The sequence below is a fragment of the Liolophura sinensis genome, chromosome 6, assembly GCF_032854445.1.
Source record: "Liolophura sinensis isolate JHLJ2023 chromosome 6, CUHK_Ljap_v2, whole genome shotgun sequence".
Lineage (NCBI taxonomy): Eukaryota > Metazoa > Mollusca > Polyplacophora > Chitonida > Chitonidae > Liolophura > Liolophura sinensis.
Window position 1 is genome coordinate 571,608 of NC_088300.1, and position 13,604 is coordinate 585,211.

At 39.5% G+C, this 13,604-nt stretch overlaps 1 protein-coding gene across 1 annotated transcript; it reads left to right on the plus strand.

The window, feature by feature from the left end:
* Nucleotides 1–22: 22 nt before the first annotated feature.
* LOC135466708 (TAF6-like RNA polymerase II p300/CBP-associated factor-associated factor 65 kDa subunit 6L) lies at nucleotides 23–12,536 on the plus strand. Its single transcript, XM_064744358.1, has 12 exons — nucleotides 23–152; nucleotides 1,790–2,012; nucleotides 2,479–2,565; nucleotides 3,232–3,382; nucleotides 3,721–3,804; nucleotides 6,457–6,563; nucleotides 6,833–6,910; nucleotides 7,693–7,794; nucleotides 8,533–8,657; nucleotides 9,182–9,314; nucleotides 10,375–10,503; nucleotides 11,131–12,536. The coding sequence occupies exons 2-12, from the start codon at nucleotides 1,851–1,853 to the stop codon at nucleotides 12,361–12,363; spliced, it is 2,391 nt and encodes a 796-aa protein (XP_064600428.1). The 5' UTR covers nucleotides 23–152; nucleotides 1,790–1,850; the 3' UTR covers nucleotides 12,364–12,536.
* The last annotated feature ends 1,068 nt before the right edge of the window (nucleotides 12,537–13,604 follow it).

Consider the following 13,604-nt stretch of genomic DNA (forward strand, 5'->3'; position numbering starts at 1 on the left):
ACAGGAAGTGCTCTCAGTCAGCCTCCATCGTCCCGGTTAAAATTGTTTTGGTGTCAAAATGGCTGTTTTTAATGATTCCAAACAGTGCTGGAATCTTCTGGGTAATCAGAGATGATTTCTTGACTCTTAAGAACCGCCCAAAGACGTACCTGGTGAGTATGTGTGCTTACAGATGGTGATACACAGCAGTAAAACGAAGTTGACAGGCATGGTAGAACAACACTGACAACAACAACAACGATCACAGAAAGCGTGATATGTCAACTGTTCTCTTTCGTTCACATTCAAAACCTTATTATTTATCGTCCAGGGATTTGTTGTTTATTCTACCCTTACACTTGTCCCTGCTTATGTTTTATGTGCAGGTTTTAGTCGTTCAAAACAACAAAATGACTGTTTCCTGGCAAGCAAGCGTTGGTGAAACATATTTTTGACTTTGTAATTCTTATGGGCTCTGGTAAAGTGACCGAGGAAAAATAATTCTTTTCTGCATGATCTTTCCAATCTTGCAGGAACTAACAATAATACTTAGAACAGTAACAATCCATAAATGAACCAGTTCTTAACCAGTTAGTTAGCTCTTTAAACCTAGATATCTTGATAGCCCTACATGCCTCCCACACGGCTCTGATATTTAGTAGTTACTAATGGATCATACGTTCTTGTATTTAGCTTTTTTCTTGCTGTGGTGCCAGAGCTCACATCTCAACCACCCTATTGTAAACAATTCCATGTGACGCCCTTGCTTTGATTGCATTTATGACATTAATCCACACCTGAAGTTTATTCTTCGCCAAGTATGTCATGTCTGTTTCTGTGAAATATTGAAGGACTGCTAGACCTCAAAATGCCATGTATGATATAAATGTTGGGGTGGTAGATAAGAGGTTTTGCTGGAAATTCTCCACAAACAGCACCGAAGGTGACATTGTTTACTCTCGCTGCAGCCACGATTACTGATAGTTTTTGTTTAACATGGAATAATGATTTTCAAGGCTGGTGGGCTGGTAAAGTATGAAGATGAGGAAATTATGACATGCATTTTTGCGTACTTTCTAAGGAGAACCGTGACAAATGCCTGAGTTTTGCGGTTTTTCTGACTCTTAGAGTTAAAGTGATTTTAAAAAGAGTCTAAGGTTTGTTTCTAAGGAAGGAATGATGAAAATGTAAGTTTCAGCACAAAAAGTAATATTTTGTGACATTTATTTGCCTGTAAAGTACATTTATGTGAGTGAAATTTTAGGACCTTTGCTGTAAATGCAAAAACATATTACTCCAACTATTGGCAACTACCAAATATTGAGAGAGAGGCAATCAGGACTAATGCTCTAAGTTAGTTAAATAATATTAAATGTGATGTTAAACATTTATCACAGTGGAAAGTGTTAATACTATCAAGAAGATTACAGGTTAAGTACATGTATAGTGTGGAATAGGATAGAATGTCTTGTGTTGTAATATCATGATTTCGATGTCACAAGTCTCTGCTGCAAACCCTGGTTTAGGAATGTGTATGTACAATATTTTTTTCTAAAATTGGGACAGATATTAGTAGTGTTACCAGCATTTTGGAAAAGTAAAGATATGAGTATGTTGTTAATTAGATGGTATAACCATGTGAGTAAAAAAGAAACTCAATATTCCTGCTAGAATTATGCATATATTGGCTAAAATGAGCAGACCAGGTGTCCCAAATTTAGAATGAATAGAATAGCTTTTTACAGAGCTGACTTTGGTGGAAAAGATTCTCTTACCTGGAGGTAACTAGATTTTGTCTGATGACTTTCAGGATATGAGGCAGCTCTACACTTAGTAGATGTGACTGAAACTAGCAGAAAGCCATATTCAAAATGGCTGATGAGAAAAAATTTAGCGATGAGAAGCATTATGCCATCCTGACAAGGGAGAGTATTAGAGTATATGGTGAGTGTGCAGGACATGCGGAGATCCCAGATGATGTGGCTGGGATGCTGGGGCAGGATGTCAGCTATAGGCTACGAGCAATTGCTCAGGTAAGTCAGAGCAACAACTGTAAGAAATTAAATTTATAACACCATGCTTTCTGCACAAACTAGAGATGCCTAACATGGCCTGGATCCATCCTGACTTGGCTCATGCCAAAGACTTTTTAAATGTTTCTCGCTATGTGCTCAGCATTAAAAGGGGCAAGCCCAGGACTGGTCAACCTTGTGTTCATATTCTTTTATTGGATTGGGCTGTCATGCGTGAGGTACCCTCTTGCCATTGGTGCATCCGGAAATAAAAATATGATGAACGTTTGGCTGTCCAGATTGCATGTCGATCAAAGTCATCCATAAAGCCATATTAAAGTGAAGAAAGTAAACAGACACAAATTTAAAGGAAATCAGAAGTTCAGTAATGTATGGTTTTGGAATGGAGTGATAAATTGTTCATGCTGACTGGTTATGCAAAAATGAACATTTATATTAGTTGTTTCTTTACTATGTATTATAATAGGTTGGTGCTCAGTTCATGCGTCACTCCAGACGCCGACGAATGACCACAGAAGATATAAATAAAGCACTCAGAAACATGGATGTCCAGGTAACTTTCCACCATACACTTTGGCTGGGTACAGTATGGACATAAGATATTGTTGAGTAACTCCTTGTCAGCAAGGCTTTGTTTTAGCCTCCAGGTTCTGACGATTTGTCTTTAGGACTTTATTGGTCACTAGCCTGTTTATTTCTTAGTGAAATCACAGGACTTAGGTTTCTTCATTGTCTTCACCATTGGGTAAAATTGTATGAGTTAAGGAAAGTTTTGTTTGAAGGAAATGGACAAGATTACGGCATTGGTCCAGGGAGTGTGGGATAGATTGGACCTCACCGGTAGATCTGGGTTGAATATTATCACTTCATAAACCCTGGTTCAGGAATATGTATGTACAATATTTTTTCTAAAATTTGGGACAGATATTAGTGGTAGTTAATGCTAATGACACTTGCACTTGATGTGCAAGTGCACGTGTCATTAGCAATAGCTATTCACAGTTACTTAGGTTAGCTAAAGTTTGACATGTTGAAAACTGTTTAAAGATTAAATACACCAGTTAGGCAGACTAAGACAATCTGATTATCATTTGACAGGTTTATATTCTGTAAATGTCCTTATTTAGAAGCATCATTTGAGCGAGATAGGTGGATCAAAATGTCAGGTTTTCTCTGTTGCCCTTAGACTAATGTATTGCTAAACTGGTTCGCATTTCAGCCTGTGTTTGGACATGGTTCGCTGGATCCCCAGTCATTTCAGCAGACCCGTGAAGGAGAAATCCATTTTGTGGAAGATCTGGAGGTGAACTTCTCCAACATGGCCACAAATAGTTATGTGCCAAAAAATATGGGAAACACCTCTATTAAGTGTGAGTTTTTTGGGGTTTTTTTTTCTTTGAGTCAAGCAGTTTTCCATGGCCCCATGTGCAGAATTTGTATGTTCTAACTCTGTAATAAATATAAGATAGAAGTACTGTTTATGTGATTGAATAAGAGTTTTAATGTATGTGCATATGTGGGAGAGATGGTATTCATTAATTATTCACTTCTCAAGTGTGTGTAGAATAATAAACAGATAAGGAAACAAACCAAAATGCTAGCTAGTACACAAATGATTACAATGCTGAAACCCCTCACCAGTCCGTATTTATATTGTGATCCCGAGATTCTTTTCTGGCAATTGAAGTATGTGTTTTGATGTTATCAGCTCATTGGCTGGCAGTTGAAGGTGTGCAGAAGCCATCAGCCTCTCAACAGCAGGTTCAACAAACTCAGAATCCTTCCCAGCCAGGTAAGACAGTGATTAACAGGTAACTAGAGCAGTGTGTCATCATCTGTACTGCCCAGTCCAGGGATCAGAATTGTGATTGTACACTTGCCACATCAACGGTGAAACGTAGACAGTGGAATAAGTTGCCCTCTGATCTGAAAAAAGAACACACCTCTATCTCACTTTTCAAATCCTTATCTAAAGAACACACCTCTATCTCACTTTTCAAATCCTTATCTAAAGCATACCTGTGTGAGCAAGTGCCATTAAAGAGAGATATCCCTGCAATTAAACACATTGTTAGAATAATTTTTGTACAAGAAACATTACATTTGTGGCATTATATTTCAATCAGGCAATATCATACACATGTATGTACCTTTTTCTCTGTCCACTTTATAGTAACATCAGTAAATTTCTTCAAATACGATATAATATATACCCTTGAAGGTTTCTGTTCCCAGAGTATTTTTGACTTTGCTTTATTTTTGTTTTTATGGGTCTGTTGGCACCAATTGCCAGAGGCCAATTATAGAGGCATGAAAAAAATATGGTGAAATTGCCGGAAGTAGTTTCACCCAAGTACGACGTGACATATACTTGTAGTCCTTTATGTAACTACAAGAATCTCTGTAGCAGTAGGTTTATGTAGACCTATACATGTAGGCATATGTATGTCTTTCGATTTTCTCATCCCCCTTTACTCAGTCAACTTCACTCTTTCTGGATGTATTGCTGGGTACCCAAAATAGTGAAGTGTTGAGTATTTTCAAAAAATGATCTTAACCCCTCAGGTTACTGCCGAATAGTTGATCTTCCTAATTGTGTGAACGCCAAAAACCTTATTATACGAAGTTTGTCCTGGTCCGTTAAAGAAGTTATCTGTTAAATTGTGGAATGAGCTGTTAATTACGTTTACTACATGTGATGAACATTTGGATATAATCCTGAAGAGATCAAAACAAAGGTGGCCAGATTGTACGTGTATTTTATGTGTCCTTGCCATATTTGTACTGTTGAGATACTACTTTACATTATAAGGTACATGTATAAAAAATGCATTGTATTACGATATGTTGCCTTGATCTGTTGCCACCTACGGCAGTGGTACAAATAATGAAGATTTTCTCTCACTAACTGAACAAATAGACCTGGTAATGACTTAGTTGCACAAAATTTTGGGAAAATATCTACAATCTGACAGTATATCATAATATGACGTTCTGGTGCATTGCATTCTCTTTAAAGTCATGTCATGAGGTGGGGCCAGGTCCTCCATGACAGAGAGAATAACTGATAGGCCCTTTCTGGGTGGAGAAGACCAATGAATTGTACTAAAAGTCACTTGGTCATTAGAAGTTACAACAAAAATAAAAATAGAAGACGAGCAGCAGACCCATTGCACATCCCTTAGACTCCAGTTTAATACTGGTCATGTGTATGTTATTGTTAATGATGTAATTATCTTACTATGCATTCTTTTGTTGCTTTGGGTGAAAAAAAAAATTAATGAACTTCCAGCCAGAAGTTACACAAGACATACTGTAAATGCCTTTTTATTCGCATGGTACTAACATTTGCGGATTTCGCGGCAAACACATTTATGCAAAAATAAGTGCCATCGAATATAAAAATCATGTAAGTAATTTATTAATGCACATGCATTACAGTCATAAATTCGTTAACAAGCACTACAGTTCTAATACTTTTTTAAAGACGTTAATTAGAAATACCTAAGAAGAATGTATTCAGGCTTTCACAAATCCAGCTTAATTGATCATCAGTTAATCTTGCTTTCTTTTAAGGAGCTTAGCTCCGTCTATCGCCACATTGCAACATTGTTGTTGATTTATTGTCGTGGTTAGGGACATACAAATTGATAATTTGTACTGGGCGTGTGTATGTTATACCATATACATACAATGAGAGAGGCTGTTTTTTTATTGACTGTACTTGCCTTCCAGTCAGATCACCTTTCCGACAGGCCCGATACATCACTCAGGGGTTTCCGCACTTCAAACTTCCTTTTCATAATGATGATTTCTGAGAAATTTACTTAAACCTGTAACAGTTCACTCAAAGTTTCACTCACACTGCTGATGCATGAGAATTAAACAGTGGGATTTATTTATATCACATTTAATCCTTCGTCTTCTCCCTGAGTGAGTGACGTGAATATTTGCTCACACAGCAGGTAAGCAGTTAGGAGGATTGACTTCCTTTGTCTGATCAAGTTACTGTATTGTATAGAATTTTTGTCACATCTTACAGGTTCAAACAAGTTTAAATGATAACATTGTTACTTGAATGCTTGAATTGTTTTATTACTTGATGTTTCTGTATTGAAGTTTGATTTTCGTTTATCAGTTGTCCAAAAATTCTGTTAAGATCTGTGAAAGTTGATGCCCGTGAATATGACTTCTTACCAATTCCCCGCAATTAAAAGGCATTTACAGTAGGTTCAGTCCTGGCCTTTAACAGTAAATTTGTAAATGCCCACCCTGCTGTTGTTCATGGGGCCTTGTGGCGGAGGTTTGCTAAAAACCTAACTAGCTTATCTCCCCTTTCTCCAAGTATAAAAATCTGTTCTGTGTAATATAAAGTTAAATATTGTGAATGCAACATATCACACCAATGAAATACATGAAATAAGTATGAAAGTATTCATTGCAGGAAAGCCAAATGTCAAGCCTGGCCCCAAAGCTGTCTCCCCAGAACTGCTGCTGTATTATGATAACATTACCAAAGCTATTCTAGGTTGTGATGAAGAACATACAAAGGTCAGTGGAACACCATAATACACCATGCAAAAAATCCATAGTGAATACAAGTTCAACAAAATCTGTTAAATGACTATTTGATTATGGTGTGAAATTCCATTTGAATATATGAAAGAGCAAATTGAATTAGTAAAAACAGATATCCCTACCTTTTAAAAGTAGATGGACATACATTATACATGGATTCATTTATAACGTAACCAGTAAATCTATTTAAATTGCATCACATAGTTAACTGTGAAAATGATTGTTGGAGTTTTCTTTTCCAGGTTGCACTGGATGACTTACGAACAAATAACAAGCTTGTACCTTTGTTGCCTTACTTTGTTAATTTTGTGTCTAATGGGGTAAGTAAAAACGACTTGTTCTCTAGCCTCATGTTTTAAATAGTGTGTAACATTGTACATGCAGCCCCCACCAGCTCATTCATTTGTTAGAGAGACGTTAGGAACGGATCACGGTCGAGTCATTAAAATTGCCTATCTTGCAGTTGCTGTGACAAGAGGTGGGAGTTCAAACCCAGCTCAGACAGGCCATGTGTGGATTAACCCACTCTCATGGTTTGTTGGGCCTGGGTGACATGTGACGGTCATGTCATGCAGTCTGACGTTTAATGTAGATCATATGTGTCCACCAGTATGGTGTGCACATTTCTGTATGTCACATGTGGGAAAAGTTGTGACCAAAGCGTGACTTGGCAAAGCATGACCTACCAGTGATAAGTACACAGTACTGATTAGCCTGAGTGCCATCATATAGACGCTAGATGTCTGGAATACATTACTAATAATCCTGAAGTATTGTTGAAATATTGTCCCAGGCTGGACCTTTTTTTCACCTCTTTTGGATTCCCTTAAATGTAGATATTTGTTCAGTTTTTTCAAATTTTTCATTCCAAAGGAAAAACTGATGGTTAATAATTTCTGAACATATGCTCAGCAGATGTCTGTGCCAGCCAGGATTGAGGGCCCCACCTCCACAGGCACAACCACAAATAGTCTTCTTCATTTCAGATTTGAATTCAGCTGTTTCCTATCTAGTACTTGTAGTAAATTATTTGTTGTTCAGTAAAGTACTAGATTTGGTGATATGACCTTATATGATATGTATATATTTTGTCTTTTCCCAGGTGAAGACAATAAGTTATGATATAACACAGCTGACAAAACTCTTACATACGGTGAAGGCCCTGATCAGAAACCCCCACCTGTATTTAGAACCCCAACCCTATGTAAGTGTATTACACCTGTTCATCTTGAGTTTGGACTAATGTCACTGAGTAACGATCAAAGATATAAGTAAATGAAATTCACGTGTTGATTGGACATCCTTAGAGGTTCTCCCTCCACTCACAAGTTGGAGACTGAGACCAGTGTTAATATTTGTTTTATTGGCCTGTGTGCCCCTGAAACCAGCTGAGTTCAGCTTGATATTTCTGATTTTTTTTTTTTTTTTTTGATTGGTGTTTTACGCCGTACTCAAGAATATCTCACTTATACGATGGCGGCCAGCATTATGGTGGGAGGAAACCGGGCAGAGCCGGGGGAAACCCACAACCATCCGCAGGTTGCTGGCAGACCTTCCCACGTACGGCCGGAGAGGAAGGCAGCAGGAGCTGGTCTTGAACTCACAGCGACCACTGTTTGCTGATTGCGTAGTTCACAGCTTAGCTGCTAATGGATGAAACTGCTAATCTATCCCAAAACCAGAATGATATGATTTCATTAAGGTTTTTTCAAAAGTGTTGTTTATGAGGCCTGTGTGTGGTAATTGTGTTTGTCACAACAAATGGATGAAACTACTAATCTGTCCCAAAACCAGAATTAACATTAACAATCGTTAATGTTTTCTTAGAAGTAGAGATTTCATGTATTTATTCATTGAACTTTTACAGATATTTTACTGGACACAATAGGTCTAAAGTGTATAACTTGATGGAACGCACGGCCACATGTCTGCTTTGTTTCAGCTAACCCTACTAGTACAGGCTGTGTTATACTGTATGCTGGAACCTCTGGCTGCCTCAATCAACCCCCTCAATGACCACTGGTTTATCCGTGACTACGCCGCCCGCCTCCTCGCTCAAATCATCCAGTAAGTATACCAACTAACAGACTGTAGCAGACAGTCACAGAGGAAAGATCTCATTACCATGTGATTTTCTGACCTTTCATATCCTTGGAAGGTTGTATTCAGGGGAGATAATCAGTCTTGAAAATTCAAGATTTACATTGAATGACCTAAAATTTTGCCCAAGAAAGTGCCTTTTTAGAGGGAAATAAGTGTCTTAAAATACTACTTTTGGAGCTGACCATCATAAGAAACCTGAAAACACCGATCCAGGATTAACAGGACTCTCAGAATTAGGCAAAAAGGGCAACTTTGTCCAAATTTAAGGTCTTTTAAGGTACTTCATTGGGCAGTTGAAAAAAACGCCTTCAGATTGCTCATTTCTCATATTCAAAAGATATCTCATAATACATATGTATTTTGATTCAGACATTAATAATAATTCTTGACAGCTTTAAAAAATGACCCAAATCCCTCCAGAATTGATTGAAATTTGTTAGCTGTAATCCGGCTAAGCCCTCTCTTCTCTCTATTTGTCTCTTCTCAAGGCGCTGGAAGACTCCTGTTAACCAGTTATTTCAGAGCTCCCTACAGGCGCTGAAGGATGCTCTCCATGACCTGGCCAAACCATCGTGTTCTCATTATGGGGCTGTCATGGGGCTTCTCTCTCTGGGACCTCAGGTATGTCTTGTCCACTGCTGGCTTTTCTCTATAACCTCGTTATTAAAGCCTGTAATTTTCAGAGAAAACTTACCAGCAAATCGGGTTTTCACGTAAATGCTGCTCAGGTAAATGCTGCTCAGGTAAATGCTGCTCAGGTCAGGTCAGGTAAATGCTGCTCGGGTAAATGCTGCTCAGGTAAATGCTGCTCAGGTAAATGCTGCTCAGGTCAGGTCAGGTAAATGCTGCTCAGGTAAATGCTGCTCATTTAAATGCTGGTCAGGTGAATGCTGGTCAGGTCAGGTCAGGTAAATGCTGCTCAGGTAAATGCTGCTCAGGTAAATGCTGCTCAGGTCAGGTCAGGTAAATGCTGCTCAGGTAAATGCTGCTCAGGTAAATGCTGCTCAGGTAAATGCTGGTCAGGTGAATGCTGGTCAGGTAAATGCTGATCAGGTAAATGCTGGTCAGGTAAATGCTGGTCAGGTAAATGCTGCTCGGGTAAATGCTGCTCAGGTAAATGCTGCTCAGGTAAATGCTGCTCAGGTCAGGTCAGGTAAATGCTGCTCAGGTAAATGCTGCTCAGGTAAATGCTGCTCAGGTCAGGTCAGGTAAATGCTGCTCAGGTAAATGCTGCTCAGGTGAATGCTGCTCAGGTGAATGCTGGTCAGGTAAATGCTGATCAGGTAAATGCTGGTCAGGTAAATGCTGGTCAGGTAAATGCTGCTCAGGTAAATGCTGCTCAGGTAAATACTGCTCAGGTAAATGCTGCTCAGGTAAATGCTGCTCAGGTAAATGCTGCTCAGGTAAATGCTGCTCAGGTAAATGCTGGTCAGATAAATGCTAGTCATTTAAATGCTGATTAGATAAATGCTAATCAGGTAAATGCTGATCAAATAAGCATAGATGTGTAGAACTCCTTACATGACCATCTGTCTGTGAGTCCGGAGAACACTACATGTAAAATACCTCCTCTACTTAATTACTGGCCTCACCTGGACACCTACCCATTTTAACACTGGCCTCATCTGGTGACAGCTCTGGAAAACACATCAGTATGTTATTGTGCTATTATTTGCCTCAGGTTGTGGAGGACACTATCATACCTCATCTACCCAATTACTGGCCTCATCTGGAGACTATTATGGAAGATAGCTCAGTGGCTAATGCTCTGGCCAAAGCAGATGCTCATAAAGTGTACGGAGCAATACTGGTAAGCTTGTTGTAACATAAACAGGGGGTATACTCTATTACAGTAAATAGACAAATATACAGATTGAAGACACTGCATCTCATTCACACCAACCACTCGTATCCCACATGAAAGAGCACAGAAATTAATGCACATTAGATTTTGGAAACGAACTCATACATCATTGTGCTTACATCAACAGCCACGAATGTAGGTATGATGTGGCCCTCTATTTTTAGAGTTTGTTTTCACAGACATTAAAATCACGATATGCGTACATATATAACTGAGACTGGAAATGCACGTTAATCATATGGTAAGAGTAAAACCTTTAGTACCTTGACATCACAATGAATATTCAAGGGGAAGAAAGGAGGCTTTTCACTGGATAAGCCTAAAACATGGCGGGAAGTTCAGTGTCAGTTTCAGTCGAATTTGTGGATTTTGTAGAAAATGGCGATGTTTAAAACCGTTCTTCTCTCCTTTGAAAACTTTTAAAATAGAATTCCATGTAATTTGTGTAGCTCTTTTATTTAAAGTATAGTTTGTATAAATGTGTTCTTTTCTTTTAAGAAAGAATCAAGACATTGGATATTAAGTTCATTACACCCATGTTAATTTGTATTGTTTAACACATCTGATTTACAGTTGGCTGTGGAGTTTTTAATCAAGCAAAAGCTGAAGGACTTTCAATGTGAATGTTCAAAAATATCTTCATGCCCTAATGCAGTGATAGATGTGGCAGAGGAGAAAGACAAAGTCTCAGTCAAAGAAGAAACGCGTTTGCCACAAGCGAAGCAGATGCCGTGCCGTGGGCAGAAGATGTGCGATTTCTACAAGGACATGTATGGGTATTTTGGGGACAGTTTGGCCATGAGACTGCCCAAGCTCAATTTACAGCATGTTTTCAAACCCACAAAGAAAGAGGCTTTGGTCAGTTTGCGAGACAAAGAAATTGACGGTAAGACTGGCGAGGATCTGCTAGAGAATTTCATGCAGCAAGTGAGAATACAACAAATAAAGGAAGCAGAGGAACGCAAGAAGCGTGAGGAACGAGAGAGGCTCCTTGCCATAGAACGGCATAAACAGCTGATCCGGGCCATGGAAGAAGAGAGGCGACGCAAAGATGAAAAGCTTCGGCGCATCAAAGAAGCTGAGAGGAAGCGCCATCTGGAGGAACTGAGGAGAAATGAATTGCAGCATCAAGAGGAGATAACTCGGCAGTATGGCCAGCAGCCCACACTGATGAGGCAGGCAGCACATTATCCCAGCTTTGAGTATGATGGCCCCAGTGATGCAGAGGAGGAGCAAGATGTGGACGTGGAGGAAACGTCGTCAAGGTCTCCAGAGTCAGAGAAGTCGGAGGATAAATCAGAGGAAGAACAACCTTACTTCCCCAGTGACCCTAGTCATATGAACTTGACGGTGAAAAGTACAGTTAGTGACCCCACCAAGGGCATAAAGTTGACTATATCCAAAAGGCCCAAGATGGCCACACACGTTCGGGAGGAGCGGGCAGAGAGACTGGATCGCTCAGACAAACACAAAGATAAAGAATATAGGCAAAGCAAGAAAAGGAAGCAAAGTCAGCGTAGCCCGAGAGAAAGCTCTCGCAGTCCCTGGGATCCCGACCGCAATGATGGCGGTGAGGTGAAAAGGAAAGCAGATTTAATTTATCAGTTTGACGTAGGGGACCATGTTGGCAAACCAAAAAGTACTGTCGCAAAAAGGCTGTCTCAGAGAGGGGCTGAAGAGCCTGACAATTATGAACTGGTGGACGGTGACCATATGCACTGTCCGGGAGAAAAATTAACTATAAAATTGGCAAAATCTAAACCAAAAGGTGCGTCGGCTTCTCAGAGGAGTCCAAACTACAGCTGATGCTCGCCACAGTATTTATACACTGACCAATGTGTGTACATATAACATCAGCAATCAGGGCTCCATGCAGGGAGCTGGCATCCACGTAAATCATGTTGAGCTGACATCCATTTGTTTTGTTTTTTTTTTCTTTGTAGTAGAAACAAATATAAATCAGATTTATCATGATAGAATTTGGCATGAGTTCAAGTTCATGAGCTGCAAGATTGTGGCATGAAGTCAGTGATAACATCATATAGTGCTGAACACCACTGATACCTGGCAGTTGTGTGGTAGAACGCGGATGTGTGGCCGGAACACCACTGATACCTGGCAGTTGTGTGGTAGAACGTGGATGTGTGGCCTGAACACTAGTGATACCTGGCAGTTGTTTGGTAGAACATGGATGTGTGGCCTTGGTTGTCTCAAGGAAGTTGTTGGGTGCATGATGAATTTGTGTGGTTTGCTTCATTCTCTGCCATGTTTCCTCGAACCACAAACCACAGTGTCATTGTGAAAGAAAATTATTTTTGAGTAGGTTAAGCATAAATCTAAAGGTTCTTTAAGGGCTCTCACCACAGAGAAGTGACATGGTCAGGTCCACTTCCTGATGACTCATATGAGAGTGGTTTGAATATACATTGGTTTGATGGCCTGTCAGAAATGTCACAACCACTGCATAAGTAAGCTAGATTATGAGGGTACGGTGAAAAAATCAGATACATGTAAACAAATACTGTACCAATGATTCTGTTTTAAATCTTGCTTTGTAACTTAATACAAGCAGTGGATTTTATTCCTCCAAGAGGAGGTTGAACAGTGGGTGATGAAACTAGCTGTAACAAAGTGAAAATATGTGACAAAGTTTGTCTTCCCCACTGCTAGGGATCACACTGTCTGTAACAGAGTGAGGACATGTAACTAACTTGATTCGGCACACTTTTTGGATCACACTATCTGCAACATATTGAGGACATGTAATTAAATTGATCAGTCACTCTTCTAGGAGCACGCTATCTGTAAGAGAGTGAGGACATGTAACTATCTTGGCCTGCCCCACTTTTAGGGCTCGCGCTATCAGTAACACAGTGAGGACATGTAACTAATTTGACCAGTCACATTTCTAGGATCACACTATCTGTAAGAGAGTGAGGACATGTAACTATCTTGGTTTGCCCCACTTTTAGGGTTCACGCTATCAGTAACACAGTGAGGACATGTAACTAATATGACCAGTCACATTTCTAGGATCACACTATCTG

Excerpts from the sequence above, each read along its gene's own strand:
- LOC135466708 (XM_064744358.1), top strand. The coding sequence starts at position 1,851 with ATGGCTGATGAGAAAAAATTTAGCGATGAGAAGCATTATGCCATCCTG. Across the intron at positions 6,911-7,692 it reads TTAATTTTGTGTCTAATGGG|GTGAAGACAATAAGTTATGA; the intron begins GTAAGTAAAAAC and ends GTCTTTTCCCAG. Across the intron at positions 10,504-11,130 it reads AAGTGTACGGAGCAATACTG|TTGGCTGTGGAGTTTTTAAT; the intron begins GTAAGCTTGTTG and ends TCTGATTTACAG.